This window comes from Primulina tabacum, chromosome 15, assembly GCF_025594145.1.
Source record: "Primulina tabacum isolate GXHZ01 chromosome 15, ASM2559414v2, whole genome shotgun sequence".
Taxonomy (NCBI): Eukaryota; Viridiplantae; Streptophyta; class Magnoliopsida; order Lamiales; family Gesneriaceae; genus Primulina; species Primulina tabacum.
The window spans coordinates 23800737-23821153 of NC_134564.1; the positions used below are offsets into that span (position 1 = coordinate 23800737).

At 36.8% G+C, this 20417-nt stretch overlaps 1 protein-coding gene across 2 annotated transcripts; it reads right to left on the reverse strand.

Moving 5' to 3' along the window:
- Window positions 1-650: 650 nt before the first annotated feature.
- Window positions 651-6620, reverse strand: LOC142527208 (OVARIAN TUMOR DOMAIN-containing deubiquitinating enzyme 11-like). Of its 2 annotated transcripts, none has more exons than XM_075631945.1 (10): window positions 6502-6620; window positions 5928-6118; window positions 5561-5634; window positions 3580-3634; window positions 3173-3247; window positions 1979-2052; window positions 1838-1886; window positions 1211-1295; window positions 1008-1064; window positions 651-873 (listed from the first exon to the last, which is right to left on the reverse strand). In XM_075631945.1, the coding sequence occupies exons 2-10, from the start codon at window positions 6093-6095 to the stop codon at window positions 830-832; spliced, it is 681 nt and encodes a 226-aa protein (XP_075488060.1). In that variant the 5' UTR covers window positions 6096-6118; window positions 6502-6620; the 3' UTR covers window positions 651-829. The 2 variants fall into 2 exon arrangements, with proteins under 2 accessions (XP_075488060.1, XP_075488061.1); XM_075631946.1 differs by having other exon boundaries at window positions 6378-6519.
- Between the last annotated feature and the right edge of the window lie 13797 nt (window positions 6621-20417).

The window sequence follows — 20417 nt, forward strand, 5'->3', positions numbered from 1 at the left end:
AACTTTTGGTTTGTAAAACATAAGTAACATTGTTTTTTCCTGCATGCTCCTCTGATGCTTAAGTCTAAGGTAGGTGAGAGGAGTGGAAACAAAACAGTGGATAGAAAATAAAGTTCAACGAAAAAGTGGTGGTATTAGAAGTGTCGTACATATGTATTTCTATGTTTTCGGAGAGCTAGTTACCTTTTCGGAGGACTCTAGTCAGGAGTGTTTTTTTGAATGATGATTTGTTGCTAGATTTATGCTCATCCGCATCTGATCTTGGTAGATTCATTCATATTCCAAGAGTTTTCGGATTTTTGCCTAAATTTGCCTGATTCCTGCATGTATTCTGATTTTATAAAGATTTTGTGATTTATTTCCGAGTATAATCGGACTGCCTACCAGTGGATCGCGTAAGACGAGCATGGCTCGGGGTATTAAAGGCTTATGCTTGCTCAATAATATTTTTCAAGTTGAATTTTTAGTGCTTAATATTTTATTGAAGTTTTATATACTCATTATTATAATCAAAATTAAACAAGTTATCCAAGTCAAGCTGAAATTCAAGCAGCTAATTCATTGTACTGGCACAGAACAAATCGAGCTAGAGTTCAAAGCGTAAGTCGAGCCTAACTCAAACTCGAACTATATCATTTGCACGTCGGAAGTTGACTGAAAAAATTGAGCTCAAGGCTAAATATAGAGGAACGGTGAGTATCAGATATGATTCGATTCATTCACACGTACATGCATGAGCATGTAAATCTCTAGTTCTGTCGTGTATTACACATCCATTATAAATGTATACGCCATTTAGCAGTCATCATATATCTTTGTATTCCAAACTTTAAAAAAGCCAATGCTTCTTCCTTTGTTTTCTTGTAGGAATCTCTGCATAAAATACACACACCAAGTAGCCGTCGTATTAAAGTTTTATAAAACTTTCTGAAGTAAAAAATCGTTTTTAAAACTAAAAATATAAATGTCAAAACAAATTTATTTCACTCCGAGACTAAAAGTGTTACCTGCTGCTTGATACAATGAATTATAGTGAATTTCACTCCAAAAGCTCAGCCACAATTCTGCAAAACAATGCAAATTAGTATCATAAAGTGTTCTGGTGCAGTTCAAAAGTTGGAAGGATTTAAGTTTCATGTAAACAATATGTGATTTTACAAAGAATTATCGACAAAATAATTAACCAAGATTAGAAGTACATAGTATTTACCTTTCGTAGGAGTTTTGTCCTTGGGAAGGATCTCGATGTAGCAGGTATCCCGGAAAGATGTAACCAAACAGATTTTTACTTCAAACTACATGGAAAATTTAGACTTTTTTAGAAGCAATATGATATGTTTCCACTCCCAAACCCATTTTACGATATAAATCATTTATCAAGGCGATTAATTCTTTGAGAACCACAAGTTTTGGCAATTGTACTAAAATATTTTCCACATCAACCATCATAAATTACATCATCAAGAGGGATTGTAGCCGTGTGTAATTCTATCAATACCTATTAGACTTGAGAGATTTAGAATCAAATGTAGGTAAAGAGCTTCGTGTTGAAAAAACAAGGAAAAATAGTGCCTTGATACACGAAGGACGGACAATGAATCATCATTGACTCGAGCATCTGAGTTGAGAATGCATTTCAAACGTATATTTTTAAAAATTACTATGAGCGCCTGAAATCCCCGAAGTATCATAAATTATTGGGTGACTGGCCTCAAGTCATTTTGTGTAAAAATCCATGGAGGGGCTTCAGAAGGCTTTTCAATAGTTCTAGCTAAAGATAAGAGCAACTAATGAAGGTTGCAAAAAAATCAAAGTAAAGTCTCGAAGTTTAACTTACTCGGTCGGCAGCTGCTTGGAGGGTAACATGATCTCCCCATCCCCCCAACCTATATTTCGATCAAGAATATGTCGATGGAAAATATTGATTCGATTCCCATACTATGAGAAAAATAATACCAAAAAAATGCACATGACAAACCTTTTCATACTCTTCACATAGCTTTTGTACTTCATCGGGACGTAACTTTCGTACAGTTTTTTGTGATGTTTTAGCTGAAAATAATCAAGACACAACAATAAGGCTGATATGTTGAATTCTCCAGATCGAGATTATATTCAGTTCACAACTACATAAGGTTATGTATTATAGTAAATTAAGTCATGTGATGTGAAAGGAAACATGCGCCAAGCTTTGCAAGACAAAATTATAGCCAAAATTCTTTTCTTTTTTTTTTTTTTTATATATAAAATTTTGCATAAGAGTTTTGTCTTTTCAGAATATTGAGTTTCTTAAACTCTAAAATTGATCTCTAATATTTAAAAGAGTTTGTTTGCTAATAAAATACTATTTTCTTTATATTGTACGAATTTATTCAAGGAATACTATCAAGATCAAAACAAGTCTGCATATTGAAGAATAGTTGTTGCTCAATGCACGAGCGAGATTCAAGAAAACATAGATGAAGCTCGGGAGAATTTTCTAAAGAACTCGCAAAGACGAAGGATCGTTGTTTCAGTGTGTTGCCGTGACATGTTGGATACACTTGAAGACAACGTCCATACAAATTGTTGATTGAAAATAAGTTCTTTTGCTCCAAATTTCGACCACACAAGTTTGCATTCTTGTGTTTTGGTTATTTTTGTTATTGATATTTTAGGATTCAATTTACTTTCTTGACTTGTTAAAGAAAATAGTTTTTTGTTTCTTCAATAGAATTGGTTTTGTAAATCCGATTTCTTTTCTAGTGATTATTTTGTCATGAGAAATCACACGAGTGAATACACTCGTGCAAAATTATCTTTGTGATATTTTTAATTAAGTTATTTATTTGTGTATTATATTATTTTGGTGCATGTTGTCATAAGGTATTACAATATCCGAGACAACACTTATATTCGATACACATAATCCTTACCATTATCTTAAACAAAATTTTTTTCAGGATGTAAGAAATATAGATTGCACGACCAAGTATGCGCACTTAAAAACATTATTGTTTTATTTTGTTTTCTGAATTGAGAAACTTGGAAAAAGGACGGCAGATGTTTGAGGTAATCTATAACAGGCTAGAATTTATTATAGAAACATGGTGAAATTTTCTATTTAAATTTCTATCATAAATACTTGATTTACCAAAAGTTAGCAGCGGTTGTGAAGTTACATGAAACGCACCTGTTTGACGACCTCCTTTCTTACGTATTTATGGTAATCTGGATTCCGAAGCAACTGATCTGCGATGGCTCGAAACTGTAATGTAAGTCAAGAATGAAACAGGTTAAAGAAATTCCCAGAATGCTAACATGAAATGAAAAGTGGAACAAAAAAGTGACAACAAAATCTACTGATAAACAAAGGCAAATGGATGTGCACCACAATATCCAATCGAGACAGTATTGGGAACCCAAAACTTTGAACATTCGACTACTAGACCGGAACAATTGGTTATCATTAATTATAGACAGACACACGAGATTTAATCCAAATACTTTTGTTCTGAGCAAAAAAAAGAATTCTGATTTAAATCAAGATAGCTCGAGCGGGTAAACATATGCTCGAATGGCTTATTGAACAAAACAAACCTGGCAATTTCCATCTCCTTCAATTTGCATTTCAGCTAAGCCATATGTTGTCAGCCTGATACATAAAGAAATTGTTGAGAAACTGATTATAGAGAACATACACTGGTTGCCAACCATCTCTTAGATGGGATGGCACCAAACCTATCCCCCACAAGGGAGAGGCGTGGTCGAAAACCACGTTAATCAAATTTCGCTTCCACCCCTAACCCACCCCGCAGTTGTAAGAATTGTACTAAAAAAAAAACATACACTGGTTGCTTTCTTGTATTGGTCAACAACACTCGGCCACACTTAAGAATTAATCATCAATTATTGATCACAAACAAGCAGTATGAATCACGAATGTAAAATGAATGAGAAAATTACACAAAGAATTTTTACATGGTTCGGTTGTTAAGACTACATCCACGGCAGCCACACAGCAAATCAATATTCCACTATGAGAAAATTTTTGAATTCTGTACATCCCTAGACCCTTAATGCTATGTATTTATGTTGCTTACAGAGGAAGCTTATAAGTGCCTGAACCAACTAAAATACACATGGCCAAGATAACTTAAGCCTTTTCATTCCTTCACTGTTGCACTCTTCCAGCTCATAGTGCTTAAATCTTCCAGAAACATAACCAACTTCAACGGAAATGCTGAAAAAGCAGGCACACATTAACATTGATTGGGACGTTTCTTTTCAAGTTACTTTGCTCATTAGTTATAATGTAAGAATAAGTCTTTTAAATCAGGGTAATGTGCAGAATATCCTACTAATTTAGCTCGCATAATTATGTGAACAAGATGCACTTAAGTTGAGTCCAGCTTGAAGAACACCCTACTCGGACTCAACTCAGAAAGAAAATTCAATACTTTAGCTCAAGCTTGAACTTAATTGAGTAGAGATTTTTTGAATTTGGGTTTGACAAAGGAGTAATTTCTGAATGACACGAGTTTAGCGGGTTCAATTTTGTATACCATCAACAAAGCTCAAGCTTGAGTTCAATCGCATATCGACAAAAAATATCGTTTAATGTTTAGGAAATAATCTTTTATACATGTAATTTTGTGATAAAATTAAGTAAAATTTTAGATAATACATAGAAAATAAAAAATCAGAAGATTTTGCACCTTAAAGCTCAAGCTCGACTCGAGACAATACATAAACTCAACTGGATTTTGGTCCAAGTCGAAGTTTGCTTGAGCCACCCAAGAGGTACTTGCGATTTTCTCGGGTCACTCACACCTCTACATACAACCCCTTCAATAGCATTAAAATACCTTTCCGTTACTCCATCAAATCTCGCCACTCACACCAAATTCACCAGTACATTTACCTCTTTCCCCACATCCAGACCAGACCAATAACGTATTCCAAAAATGTAGCACCGTTATAAACACATAATTGGTCAACGTTCTAGCTACGGACTATGGTACACAACTGTCGTTGTTCACACATCACATGTGGATTGGTGGATTTGTCATATTGGTGTTGTTGCGCATACAACCATTTTTATGGTAAAAGACTATGATCCAACAACTCGATACAACGATCTATTAAATTGTTTCCTTCGACATCGTGATGCAATCATATCACATCACAACTAGGCATGCATATTTTTTGTCTTTCACAGTTTTGGTTTGTATATTAGTAATGATACCCGACATTATGGGTAACGTATGAAACTAGCACTCTTTTGGCAAAGCTTGAAATCCCCCTTTCACTGCAGAAAGTTGACCGCATTTTGTGTGGCTTTCCCACCCAGAAACATCAACTAGATCATATAGTTGAATCACACAGGAAAAGATGTGAAACAATACATTGAATTCAATGGTATAAAAGATCTAGCAGCCAAAAATGCTATTGTAATAACCATTCAGTAATATGTATGTCACAGCATTTTATTTGTCTTCCTTGAAATTTTCCAGTGGGTCTAAAGTGTTCTATGAGTATACAACACAATTTACATTCACGTCTGGAGAGAAATCCAAACCTGTCAGCTAGCCTCTCATGATCTAATCTTGCATCGGTTGCATCAGGTATACTACCGATGATCCGTGGAGTATGCTGCAAATCCCATGAACTTGTAAGAGGATATACAATCACAATAAACCAAAAAATAATTGACGCAATGAGCATTATTGAATTTTCATTTTTCTTTTTAACCGGAAATAAAGTCAATCATTGTGAGGCCGTGCTCCAAAAAATGTTCTTTTTCTCTAAAATAGATGAACATTATCACCATAACCTACAACAAGTCAAAGACTAGATTCCTCTTTCCACAAACAAACATAAGGATTCCATAAAAACAAAAACAAAAAAAAACCAAAGATTTTGCCAAAACAATGATCATAGTATACCGGGATCGAATCTAAGTGCGAAAGCCTCTTTCCAAGTTTTCCATCACAGCTTAATTTCTCTTCTTCTGCCAATATCTCGGCAATGGTATGATCATCCTCTGTATCATGTGAACTACTGTTCAAACTCGAACTCGAGCTAGAACTCGGGTTCCCGGAGATCCCATTCATACTTTCAATCTTAACCGATTCAACTACAAATTAACAAGAACCCACAATTTACTAACCAAAGAACTAGAACGAAAACTATCAATCAACCATGACAAACAACTTTCTTGATCACATATTCCAACCAAATCAATCCCAAAATAGAATATTTCCCACTTGGCCACGTCACAAAAATGTAAGAATCCCCCTTTAAATAACCTTCCAAAATAAAGATCAAGCAACAAAGGACATAAATTAGCATAATTGAAGGATAGTAAAAGCAATTGAAACACAAGCATAACGTACCTACGAAAACACTAAAAGGGAAGATAAAAAAAATTGGAGAAAAAAAGCAGATATAGATATGGAGTTTGGAATGAAAATGAGGAGAAGTAAAACAGTTGAATTCTTGATGCAGAATCTAACCAACCTGCTTAGGCAAACAAACAGCGCCTTACAACGAAGCGTGTCCTTGTGCTGTCGCTTCTTGAATTAGAATGCTGTCTTTTATCCGTAGGAAATATGTTTCCAAATGTAGAGCCAATAAAGTCGCTGGTATCATTAATTATTACATTTATTAAAATTAATCGCATTTTACTTTAATAATAATAAGGATTACAAAAAGAAGGTTACTTTTGAAAACAAAAATTTGATCTATTTTACATATAAAACGTAATTATTGAGAGGTTTCATAGATAATAATAATAGCTATTATTTACGGGATATGCATATAAATTAAATTTTAATATAAAGTGTAATTTTTTCTGTGCTAATTTTTTTGTATAAAATATAATTATGCTGAATTAATATTTCCCCACTAATATTTGATTTTTCATTGAAATAAGGATATTAAATTGGTTATTCTAAGGGCATCTCGGTGTCATAAAAAATAGCGCCCCCTTTATTTTATTTTATTGTATTATATATTTTTATTTAAATTTTATAAATATTATTTGGATAATAATATAATATTTATTTTATTGTTTTAATAATTAGAAATTTAAAAATAAAAATTAAAATATTCAATCAAATAGATATTTAAATAAACAAATATTTTTAATATTATTTATTTATTTATTTATATTAATTAAAAATAATTGGTTTTATTTAATGATTTATAAATAATATAATAGCCTAATACAAATGCAAATAATTAATTCAACAATAAAATTTGTAAAAAATACAAAGATAAAATGATAAATCAAATTTTAAGAATTTCTCAATCTATGTAAAAAATTAATAGACAGATACGCACTTTCCACTACAAAATGTTTTAATTGATTATTTAAAGGACTAATATAATAATTCAAATGTTTTGAAGTTGTATTTAATTAAATTTCATGTATTCAAGTTATTAACCAATTTTAATAATTTCGTTTATTACTTCATATGCTATATATATAATATAAACATTATTATAATTATATTGTTAGTTTATTAAAAAAAATTAAATCAAAGATTATAATTAAAATGTGTAAAATTGTATAAGATTTGAACTAAATTGGTTGAGTTTGGTATAAAAATTATAATATTTTAATATATAACTTGTACTAAAATAGATTTCATTAATTAGATATGACCTAAGGATTTCACGGTGAATAACATATTATAGGTTATAGTTTCAAAAAAAAAACATATTATAGGTTATAAAATATTTTAATGTTGTTATTCTCATCGTCGTCGTTTTCTAGTAGATTATTTGTGTTTACATGTAATTGATTTCCAAGAACCTTCGAACATTAACGATAAGTGGCACGAAAATGATATAGTTTATTGTTATTTAAAATTGTGAAGTTAAAAATTAATTTAATTTAATATAATAAATAAATAAATAAATCACATTTAGTCAATCTTTTGGAAACGTGCGGTTTTGTTTGACTGACTCTCTATAACCCAATTAATTTCTTTATAGTTTAATTAAACGTTGAACATCTATATTTAATATTAGTTATCGGCAAAAAACTTGTGTGAAACGATCTCATGGGTCGTATTTTGTAAGATGGATCTCTTATTTGAGTCATCCATGAAAAAATATTATTTTTTATGCTAAGAGTATTACTTTTTATTGTGGATATCGGTAAGGTTGACCCGTCTCACAGATAAAGATTTGTGAGACCGTCTCACAAGAGACCTACTTTTAGTTATCTTACTTGTGATTTAAATCTATAAATTAATATAATAAACATAATTAGCATGCGATCAATCAGATGGTTAAAACTGATCAAAAATAAGAGTTCAGGTCGTAGACGTGCCTGAAATCACGAAAATAATGTTAGAAGATGAGTGAATTCAATGTTTATCATTTGCAAACATGATTTTTATAGTTGAGGTGGGGAGACGATTTTTAACAGAGAAATGAGATAAAAATTACACTAAAGTGAACGAAAGAATTCGCCCATTGAGAAAAATTAACAGTGGAGCTGGTAGGGCCTTCTCTCGCTGAAGCTAATCCATTTGGGCTAGCTTAACCCTTGTGGAGCTCCGAGGTCGTTGTTTTGGGCGAGTTTATGGGCTACGAGAGCTCGCCTGAGTTGAATGGCTGGCGATAGCAATTAACTAATTACTCTTTAAATACGCTTGACGACTATGGGGCCATCTTTGGGGAACATTTCCAATGGGCCGTCACAGGGTCCTTATTATGGGCCAAATTCGAAATATACTTGTGTGTTTTTCTTGTTTTTGTTTTTTTAATCCCAATATAATATAACATCATCAAAATGCTAGAAATCTTATATGGGAAATTTTTTAAAAATGGTCATGTATGGGTACAATTATAGCATACGAAACCATGACATTAATTACTTGAATAAAAGAAAATTAGCTAGGATGGATGAGGAGGCTTCTTATAAATTTTGTCTTCACCAATGGCAGAAGGATCAAAACTGATCATCTTCTAGTTGTAGTTTGTCTCACAGCATATTCGTTGTAGCACATACACACACACGTGTATATGTATTTATATGATGTCCGAGTAAATTAGGTGAGTTGTGTGAACAATTTACCAGGATGGATGGTGCTCCTTCTTTGTGAATGCTAGCGACCGAGTAGAGAGATCCCAGGCTGAATGATCTGCAAATTTGAAAAACGAAGAATGCTAGCGGAGTGCTAGAAGGGTTTCCGACGTAGCTACTCTGAAGCTCAAGTCAGTTAAGCATTCATGCAAAATAAAGAAGAGTGCTATTTTGGGAGTATATAGTGAATGATTATGAAAATGTTAAGTGAATGTTTTTTTAAATGATAGAGTAAACCTGTGTATTTATAATAAAAAACAAGTCATGATGACATCCTTTTCAGTTCACAGTCACTTCTCATAACCAGACGACTGCCCATACCCTGCTTCCTGACACCGTTACAACTGAAAACTCATATCGCCTTTGGCCTTGTCACATCGCCTATACGTGCGCTAATTGACATGCTAACGATTTTGATACGTAATGATCCATATATGTGGGCCCAGAATCGATACATATCCTGAGATGCTCGGGCACTAGACACGATGTGACACAGAGTGGATTCCGGTACCTAGATTACTCGTGGACAGGGTACTTGATCCATCATCTTGGTCTTCTTACGTTGCTCAGGCTAGGGTGGGAGCTCAGGTTCGCATGAGTATGTACTGGTCTAATCGACTTTCAGCTTTCCGGATTTATGTACGTCGGGGGACTGTTTGACTAAGGTACTCTTTCTTTACTCAAGTTGGCTCTTACCTAGTCTTATATCGGATTCCCGGGACAAAGTCTGAGCTCCCGGTCTTTCTTACTCTGCCCGAGTCCAAAGATGACCCAGAATCGGGCACTCTCCAATATATCACCACTCCCTCTTAAAATAGTCGGCTTAGAATCCTACTCGTTGTCCCAAGGAGTCAAATTGGACTTGGGTGGGAGATCAATTAATTTTCAACTTTTAGGTAGGCTATGGCTGACGGATGAATGATGTAAAACCCTAGCTAGCTGAAGAGACAAAAATATGGCAGACGTCTCTTCGAATTCTGGACTAGTATTTTCGTCTTCTCGGGTGACCCAGTTCAATTTTTTAGGCGCATCCTATCAGCTCATTTATCCCAATATCGATGGCTGAGATTACTCGTCTACATCTATAAACATCAGCCGCTTTACTCCTTACCCTATTTTCACATTTTGTCAATTCATCGTGCTTATACTCTCATTTCTCCATAATTCTGACGCACTTTCCGGTCTTCTGCTTGCTTCCGTTCTAGTCGCCTCCTTCTTCCTACCATCATACTCGAAGTTCGGTCTTTTTTATTTTAAAACATGTATTCCTCCACTTCTTCTACCTCCGGAGCCAACTCCCGCGGTTCGTCAGAATACAAGTCTGTGGCGTTGCACTCCGACTCCCATCTTAATAAAAAATCCACTTCCAAAAAATTCCTCCTCGTTTCTTCTTCCCGAGCTCCAGTTCAGACCCCCACTAAATCCAAAAAATCTAACCTTTCCCAACCAGTTGTCGGGCCCTCCAATTCCCGGGAGAACGGTAAGGGTAAGATTGAGATCTCACCAAAATCGGACTGAAGCCCCGGGTGCCCCGTGGTTTTCTACCATGCATAGCACTCTTCGTCCCAGTGCTGATGAGGACCTTCGAGTCCTCAAGTCCATCCTTTCATCCCACTCCATTATTGTAACGTCCCAAAAATTTGAAGGTCCGTGTGAACCACATGCATACAAGTTTTCAAATTTCTTATGTGTTTATATATACATCGGCCGAAGGTAGTGTAGTTTGGGAAAAAAATTTAGTACTTTTCAAGAAAAACGAGTAGTGGAAGTTTCAGTTGGTATCATAGCAATATTCCTGCAAAGGGTTGTGCCACCACAGTTCCGGAAAGCTCTGTCGTCAAGCCTCAAGTCTGTAAGTTTAAATGTTTTAAATGTTATCACCTGCATATTTACATGGTTCATACGTTCAAGTTACATGTTTAAACATTTTTTGAAGTTAAATGACATTTATGTTTAAGTCTGCATGATAAATGATTTTTACAATTAAAACTGCATGGTTGTATGATTTTTTTTATGGTAAAAGACTATATGCTTTAGAATTTTAGTGCATGTTACGATGTGAAATAAGAAATTATATAATTTTCATGCATGCTGGCTTGGTGGTGTAATTGGACATGTTTAAGAATTTGGTTAATGGGCGTTAGGGAAGATTGAAAATGATTTGACTATATGTATTTTTGGGTTTTAATACTGATGTTCTACTTTTTGGATCATAAGTTAATCGTGAAAATTATGAATGCTTTTGAGACACGTAGATCTTCTAAGAAAATACTGATGATTCGTGGTTACTAGTTGAGTTAATTTTTGAGAATTTCGTATAAGGAATAGTGATTCGAAGACTACTATGATATTTACGAGTATAAAAATGTATAATTTGAGATTTTAGGTTTTGATAGAAATGTAAGATTGGTTACGAGAATTAATTTTGAGTTTAATAAGCTTAAAATTATTGAACGTGCTGTTACAGGAAACCTGTAGAATGTAATTAGGAATGCCCAAAACCTATGTGTTAATTGTAGAATTTTCAAAATTTAGGACACACTGGATAATTTTTGAGGAAATTAGGAATTAATTTTGCAATTGCTAAGAATATTTGGGAACTAGTTTAGCAATAAGTGAGAATTAAATAGTTTAAATGATAGGAGTGTTCGATAATTTAGGCTTGAAGGGATATTCGGAACCTTGAGATATCTTGGTTATAATGTTATACAGAATTGTAGTAAAGGACATTGTAGAATGAATCAATATGGTGCTTGAAAATCTAAGCGTTAGTGTAATAATGTTGTGACAAATTAAGAATTTAGAGTGATGACAATTTAAGGTAAAAATGAGCAATTAGTTAAGTTTGGGAAAAGTTATGTTTCAAATTTGGGAAGAAAATATTAAGTTTTGAATTTATTCGGGTTAAAAAAACTTCATGGTTTAGTCATTAAGTTATTCAATATTATGGATTGAATTATGCATAAAGTGTGGGGACCCGGGCTCTAACTCAATTCTTTTCGGGATTAATCGGATCTTTATTCAAAAATGTGGGTCAAAATTTTGCTTTTTAACATTAATTCAAATGTATATAAACAAACACAAGATAGTTCTTTATTTTATTTCAATAAACATAATTACATGTCTTGTTCTAATACATTCATACAAACCAGTGTTTAATACAAACTACAACCACAAGTAGTACAAGTCTAGTAAGAAACAACTAGTAATCTTCGGCGCCCGAAGTCACCACGCTATCTCGAACTCATCTCTGTCGTGACCCAGATCCTGCCCCACCTGTTGTTATGCACACATACAGACATAACAACAGCCGGAAACTCCGGTGAGAACAAATCCCAGTATAAAACATGATATACATGCATATACAAAATATAAATCATGAAGCATACTGTCATGAATAAAATCAAAAGTAATAGATTCCATAGTCTATGAAACCAAATCAATATAAGCATGCAATTCAAATCAAATCATGTCTTGACTCGACTCGACTCTAGCTCTAGGGATCCCGATGTGAATAAACGTCACTGTCTGCCACCTACCCTCCCAATCGGGGTGACGGTACGTCTTATTCCTAGAATTCGGTCATGTTTGTATCGAATATCTACAATCGGAGGGAGTCTGATCCTATGCGTCGATACACCGAACATCTAGAAGTTTGGCAAATCTGCCAATGACTCTCCTATCTTAGATGCATGCATATAAATCTATAAATGCATAATCATATCAAAAGATTTGAATATAAATCTATAAACAATCATAATCATATCAAAAGATAAACAATTATTCTGGTATGTGATTTTGTTGGGAAACTCAAATTGAATCTCATTTGAGTTATATCTCCCCAAAGTCACATGAATTATACCTTCTTGTCGTTGGAATAAATCGAGATCTAGAAGTCGAATATCAAGTCTGTCAATCAAATCTGAAATGGCAATGTATAGATGTACTCTATCAAGATACAACTCAATTCAACACATATATGCATCAATAATAGATCTCGATACCCCTCGACGGTACAGCGGCATAGTTTCTCGATACCGATCAAATCAACACAACATAATCAATATCCGCAACTCACAAGCCTTATTAGAACATAATATCAATTCTGAAATCTGTATATCTCAACTCAATATATGCTGAAAATCATAATAATAGCATGCGGTGTTCATTCTTCGATCCAGTTGCATTTCCACAATCACTATAATCATAAGAACATACAAAATCTGCATCATATCAAACTTCCTCCAACATCTATATTTCAGAACAAGCTGAAAGTTAGCAATACTTACATCCTCTTGTAGCTTTTGATGCAAGGAGCACAAATCTATGTTTGGATTGAAATTTGGTTGGTTGGATGTTGCACAATCTAATTTCTAAGACATGATGAATACTTGAGCTTTCATGGAGTTCCTCTCGATTCTCATTCTGTTGAGGAAGGGTGAATGAAAGACAACACACCTTATATGGATGTCCAAGGACACATGCTTTATTCTTCAATCAACACGTATGACCGCGGGTGCGCTGCTTCTTAGACCGCGGGTGCGCTCAACCATCGGCATGCCATCCAACAATTTGCATAAACGTCGACCGCGGGTGCGGTCAGTTCTGCACCGCGGGTGCGTTGTTGCTTCGTACCAAAATTCCTACCCTACTGGCCATTCACCGCGGGTGCGTTGTTGCTTCGTACCAAAATTCCTACCCTATTGGCCATTCACCGCGGGAGCGGTATCTCCTTAGCGCGGGTGCGCTGACTCTACTGTAATCAACATGGAACCCTACTGTACAACAACCGCGGGGGCGGTAGAAAAGTTGGCGCGGGTGCGGTCTCTTCTTCAAGCAACATTTCATATTAGCATTTTATCGACAAACAATCTAGGTCATTACATTTCTCCCCCTCTTAGATATAAGTTCGTCCTCGAACTTGCAAATAATACATCAAGGCATGTAAAGGAAGCAATGTAATCAAAATTGAATAAATACTTACATCATCGAAATAACTCGGGATGTTTCTGTCTCATATCTGCTTCTGTCTCCCAAGTCGCTTCTTCAGTGCCATGACGACTCCACTAGACTTTCACTAGTGGAATAGTATTCGTTCTGAGTTGCTTCTCTTTTCGATCCAAAATCTGCAATGGTTGCTCAAAATAACTCAGTGTATCGTCAAGCTCGGCCTCATCAAGCTGAATGACATGAGAAGCATCAGGCATGTATCTACGCAGCATCGATACATGAAAAACGTCATGTATCCCATATAAAGAAGGAGGAAGAGCAAGTCGATATGCTCGATCGCCAATCTTCTCAAGAATCTCATACGGACCGACATATCTAGGAGACAACTTTCCACGCTTGCCAAATCTGACAATGCCTCTGAAAGGAGAAATCCTCAAGAATACTCTGTCTCCCTGCTCAAATACTAACGGTCTACGTCTGATATTCGCATACTTGGCTTGTCTATCCTGCGCCGTCTTCATTCTCTTCTGGATTATCTTTACCTTCTCAGTCATTTCACGAATCATATCAGGCCCAAGTTCTGGTACCTCAGATATATCATCCCAGTACAACGGAGATCTGCACTTCTTGCCATACAAGGCTTCAAACGGAGCCATCTCAATGCTCGTCTGATAACTGTTGTTGTACGAGAATTCACAAAGTGGCAGTGAATCTTGCCAACTAGTGCCGAAATCTAGCACTACAGCTTGCAACATGTCCTCTAGAGTCTGGATAGTCCGCTCTGACTGTCCGTCTATCTGAGGATGATAAGCAGTACTCAAGTGTAATGTCGTACCTAGAGCCTGCTGCAGACTGTACCAAAAGTGTGAAGTGAATCGTGGATCACGATCTGATACGATAGACTTCGGCACGCCATGCAATCTGACAACCTCTCTGACATAAATCTCAGCCATCTGATCGTGTCGGTATGTCATTTTGTATGGAATAAAACACGCTGATTTGGTCAATCGGTCAATAATGACCCAAATCGCATCACAGCCCCGGGATGATCGAGGTAACTTCGTAACGAAATCCATGGAAATGTGATCCCATTTCCATTCAGGAATAGCTAAACTCTGAAGTAGACCTCCGGGCTTCTTCCTCTCGGCCTTCACCTGCTGGCAATTCAAGCACTTAGACACAAACTCTGCAATATCTGACTTCATCTGTTTCCACCAGAATTGTGTCTTTAGGTCGTTGTACATCTTTCTGCCACCAGGATGAATACTAAACCGACTACAGTGCGCTTCTGACAAAATCTGTTGTTTCAAATCTGAAACATCTGGCACTACAAGCCGATTATTCACATACAGAACATGATTGCGTACCTGATATTCTGACAGATGTCCTGATTGGACCATCTCAATAGATTTCTGAACATTCGGATCACTTCTTTGTGCTTCTTTAATCCTCATAATCAAATCTGGTTCAACTTGAATGGTAGCAAGTCGTAGTGGTCTACTATCTGTATCAAATGCTAAACCAGACAAACAGCAATCCTCAACTAAATTCGAAACGCCTATCGTCGATAAGGATAGGGCACATACCTTTCGAATCAAGGCATCTGCTGCTGCATTTGACTTTCCTGGGTAATATTTGATCTCGCAATCAAAATCTTTCAATAAATCGAGCCATCTACGCTGTCTCATATTCAATTCTGATTGAGAAAACAGATACTTCAGGCTTTCGTGTGGCTTCAGCTGTATCGAGGCGTATGCGATCACATGACCTCGTTGCATAAGAATACATCCCAGCCCTCTGTGAGATGCATCACAATATACAACGAAATCGCCAGTACCTGAAGGAATCATCAAGACAGGTGCACTGGTCAGCCTCTTCTTCAACTCTAGAAAGCTAGACTCACAATCCGCAGACCACACAAATGGCGCATTCTTCTGTGTTAACTGGGTAATTGGCTTCGCAATGCTGGAGAAATCTTTAATGAATCGTCGATAGTACCCTGCCAGACCCATGAAACTGCGTATCTCTGGCACAGAAGTCGGTCTCGGCCAACTGATCACAGCTTCAACTTTACTCGGATCTACAGAAATACCGTCTCCAGATATGATATGACCCAAGAAGACAACCTGTCTCAGCCAAAACTCACACTTTGACAGTTTAGAAAATAAGCTTTCATTTCTCAGTGTCTGCAATACAATTCTTAAATGCTCTGCATGCTCATTCTTATTCTTGGAATACACCAAAATATCATCAATAAACACAATAACAAACTCATCCAAATACCTCTGGAAGACGCGGTTCATCAATCCCATAAACACCGCTGGAGCATTCGTTAAACCGAAAGGCATGACAATAAATTCGTAATGTCCATACCTGGTTCGGAATGCTGTCTTCTGTATATCAACATCTCTAACTCTCAGCTGGTGATATCCTGATCTTCAAATCAATCTTAGAATAAACAGATGATCCCTGCAACTGATCAAATAAGTCATCAATGCGAGGCAAATGATACTTGTTCTTTATCGTTGCCTTGTTCAGTTGCCTGTAATCGATGCATAATCTCATGGAACCATCTTTCTTTCGCACAAATAGCACTGGTGCACCCCAAGAAGATACACTGGGTCTGATATATCCCTTGGCTAGCAAATCTTCTAACTGTGCTTTCAATTCTTTCAACTCAATAGGTGCCATTCTATACGGATCTCTCGAAATAGGAACGGTACCTGGAACAAGATCTATGCTGAAATCTATCTCTCGGGATGGGGGTAACCCTAGAATCTCGTCAGGAAATACATCTGCAAACTCCCGTACTACTGGCAAATCTGCCAATGCCGGGCTCGATTTCTGTAGATCTACAGAATAAATAAGGAACCCCTCTGCTCTTTTTTGCAACAATCTACTCATAGTCAAAGCAGATACTAAGGGAATCCGAGATCTGGAACCCTTACCGTAGAATTTCCACTCTTCTGTCATTTCAGGTCTGAATCTGATAATCTATTGTAAACAGTCTACGGTGGCTCTGTACTTAGTTAACATGTCAATCCCGACAATACAATCAAAATCAGATAAGCCAAGTACAACACAGTCTAAATCGATCTCATGCCCTTCAAACTGTAGTATACAATGTCTAACTGAAGTCACAGATATCAAACCACTCCCCAACGGAGAAGAAATAGACACTACAGTAGACAATGACTCGACATGCAATGCATGTGTCAATGCAAAACGTTCTGATATGAATGTATGTGATGCACCTGTATCTATCAATACATATGCAGGATACCCGCAAAGAAAACAGTTACCTGCAATCACATCGTCTGGTACATCTTGGGCTTGCTCCTCCGTCAATGCAAACACCTGAGCCTGTTGTCTGGGAGGTTGGCTCACTGTCTGGCCACCTCTGGCTCTAGGTTGGGACTGTGTAGGCGTGGGCTGGAAGGAAATGGACAGACGAAGCTTGCCTCTCAGGCTGAGTCACTGATGTAGATGACCTTGCACTCTGAAATCTCTGGGCACCTCTCTGGGGACAAACTCTAGCAAAGTGTCCCTGCTGCCTGCATATGTTACATCTGCCCATCACTCCCTGACACTGCTCAGTGGCATGCCTACCACCACAAGAACTGCAATAAACACCAGTATACTCTGCACTCTGGCCAAGACCTCTCTGTCTTGACCCACTGGAGCTCGACGAACTGCTCCCTGACTTCTTAAACTGTCTGCCCTTTGCTTTCAGAAAATTCTTCTTTCCACTACTACTGCTTCCACTATCAAATCGAGGAGAAGGTGGTGGAAACTGGGCGGTGGGCTGTGGCGGTCTCCGACTCTGAGCACTATAGGAAGCCCCTCGCTGCCTAATCAAGCCAGCCTCTGCCCCTTCGCTATGTTCAGTGCATCAGAAAAGGTATTGGGTCGTCCCGTGTTCACCAAGGTAAAAATGTCAGGATTTAAACCATTGATGAATTGATCGGCGACCGCTTCATCATTTCCTGCCACGTGTGGCGCAAATCGAAGCAAGGAAGAAAACTTGGCAACATACTCTTCTATGTTCCACTGCCCCTGTCTCAAGTTGGCAAATTCGGCCCCTTTGTCTTTTCGATACGACACTGGAAAGAAACGTTGATAAAATTCATCTTTAAATACTTTCCAAGTAATATAGATACCTCTATGCCCCAGGGCTCGTTTCGTTGTAAGCCACCAACTTTTTGCCACTTCGTGTAATTGATGCCCAACCAACTTCACTCTCCGTTCGTCTGTATAAGCCAGAGATTCAAACAACATCTCTATATCGTCTAACCAGCTCTCACAATCCACTGCATTTTCTGTGCCCTTTAAAGTCGGAGGATGGAATGATTGAAATCTTATCAATAAGGTTTCCATAGGTGTAGCTGTAACATCCATCTGAGTACCTGACGTACTACCCTGTTCTGGCACTTGCCCTGCAGCTGGTTGTGGTATCCTTCTAGGCGGCATAATCTGATTATCAAACAGATTAGTACACAGTCTATATACAATCTGTCTCAGTCCTCCTCTGATCATATACCTCTGATCCAGAATCGATTCTGATTCAGTCTTTACAAATACATGCTGCAATCAACTCAGATAACAATACAACACGTAATAAGGAAAGCAATAAATCATGCTAGCACATCATAAAGCAAGGAAAAAGGACTCATCTACCCCGCTCATTCTACTCTATCTCAGTCTAAAGGATCTATGCTCTGATACCACCGGTTGTGGGGACCCGGACTCTAACTCAATTCTTTTCGGGATTAATCGGATCTTTATTAAAAAATGTGGGTCAAAATTTTGCTTTTTAACATTAATTCAAATGTATATAAACAAACACAAGATAGTTCTTTATTTTATTTCAATAAACATAATTACATGTCTTGTTCTAATACATTCATACAAACCAGTGTTTAATACAAACTACAACCACAAGTAGTACAAGTATAGTAAGAAACAACTAGTAATCTTCGGCGCCCGAAGTCACCACGCTATCTCGAACTCATCTCTGTCGTGACCCAGATCCTGCTCCACCTGTTGTTATGCACACATACAGACATAACAACAGCCGGAAACTCCGGTGAGAACAAATCCCAGTATAAAACATGATATACATGCATATACAAAATATAAATCATGAAGCATACTGTCATGAATAAAATCAAAAGTAATAGATTCCATAGTCTATGAAACCAAATCAATATAAGCATGCAATTCAAATCAAATCATGTTTTGACTCGACTCGACTCTAGCTCTAGGGATCCCGGTGTGAATAATACGTCACTGTCTGCCACCTACCCTCCCAATCGGGGTGACGGTACGCCTTATTCCTAGACTTCGGTCATGTCTGTATCGAATATCTACAATCGGAGGGAGTCTGCTCCTATGCGTCGATTACACCGAACATCTAGAAGTTTGGCAAATCTGCCAATGACTCTCCTATCTTAGATGCATGCATATAAATCTATAAATGCATAATCATATCAAAAGATTTGAATATAAATCTATAAACAATCATAATCATATCAAAAGATAAACAACTATTCTAGTATGTGATTTTGTTGGGAAACTCAAATTGAATCTCATTTGAGTTATATCTCCCCAAAGTCACATGAATTATACCTTCTTGTCGTTGGAATCAATCGAGATCTCGAAGTCGAATATCAAGTCTATCAATCAAATCTGAAATGGCAATGTATAGATGTACTCTATCAAGATACAACTCAATTCAACACATATATGCATCAATAATAGATCTCGATACCCCTCGACGGTACAACGACATAGTTTCTCGATACCGATCAAATCAACACAACATAATCAATATCCGCAACTCACAAGCCTTATTAGAACATAATATCAATTCTGAAATCTGTATATCTCAACTCAATATATGCTGAAAATCATAATAATAGCATGCGGTGCTCATTCTTCGATCCAGTTGCATTTCCACAATCACTATAATCATAAGAACATACAAAATCTGCATCATATCAAACTTCCTCCAACATCTATATTTCAGAACAAGCTGAAAGTTAGCAATACTTACATCCTCTTGTAGCTTTTGATGCAAGGAGCACAAATCTATGTTTGGATTGAAATTTGGTTGGTTGGATGTTGCACAATCTAATTTCTAAGACATGATGAATACTTGAGCTTTCATGGAGTTCCTCTCGATTCTCATTCTGTTGAGGAAGGGTGAATGAAAGACAACACACCTTATATGCATGTCCAAGGACACATGCTTTATTCTTCAATCAACACGTATGACCGCGGGTGCGCTGCTTCTTAGACCGCGGGTGCGCTCAACCATCGGCATGCCATCCAACAATTTGCATAAACGTCGACCGCGGGTGCGGTCAGTTCTGCACCGCGGGTG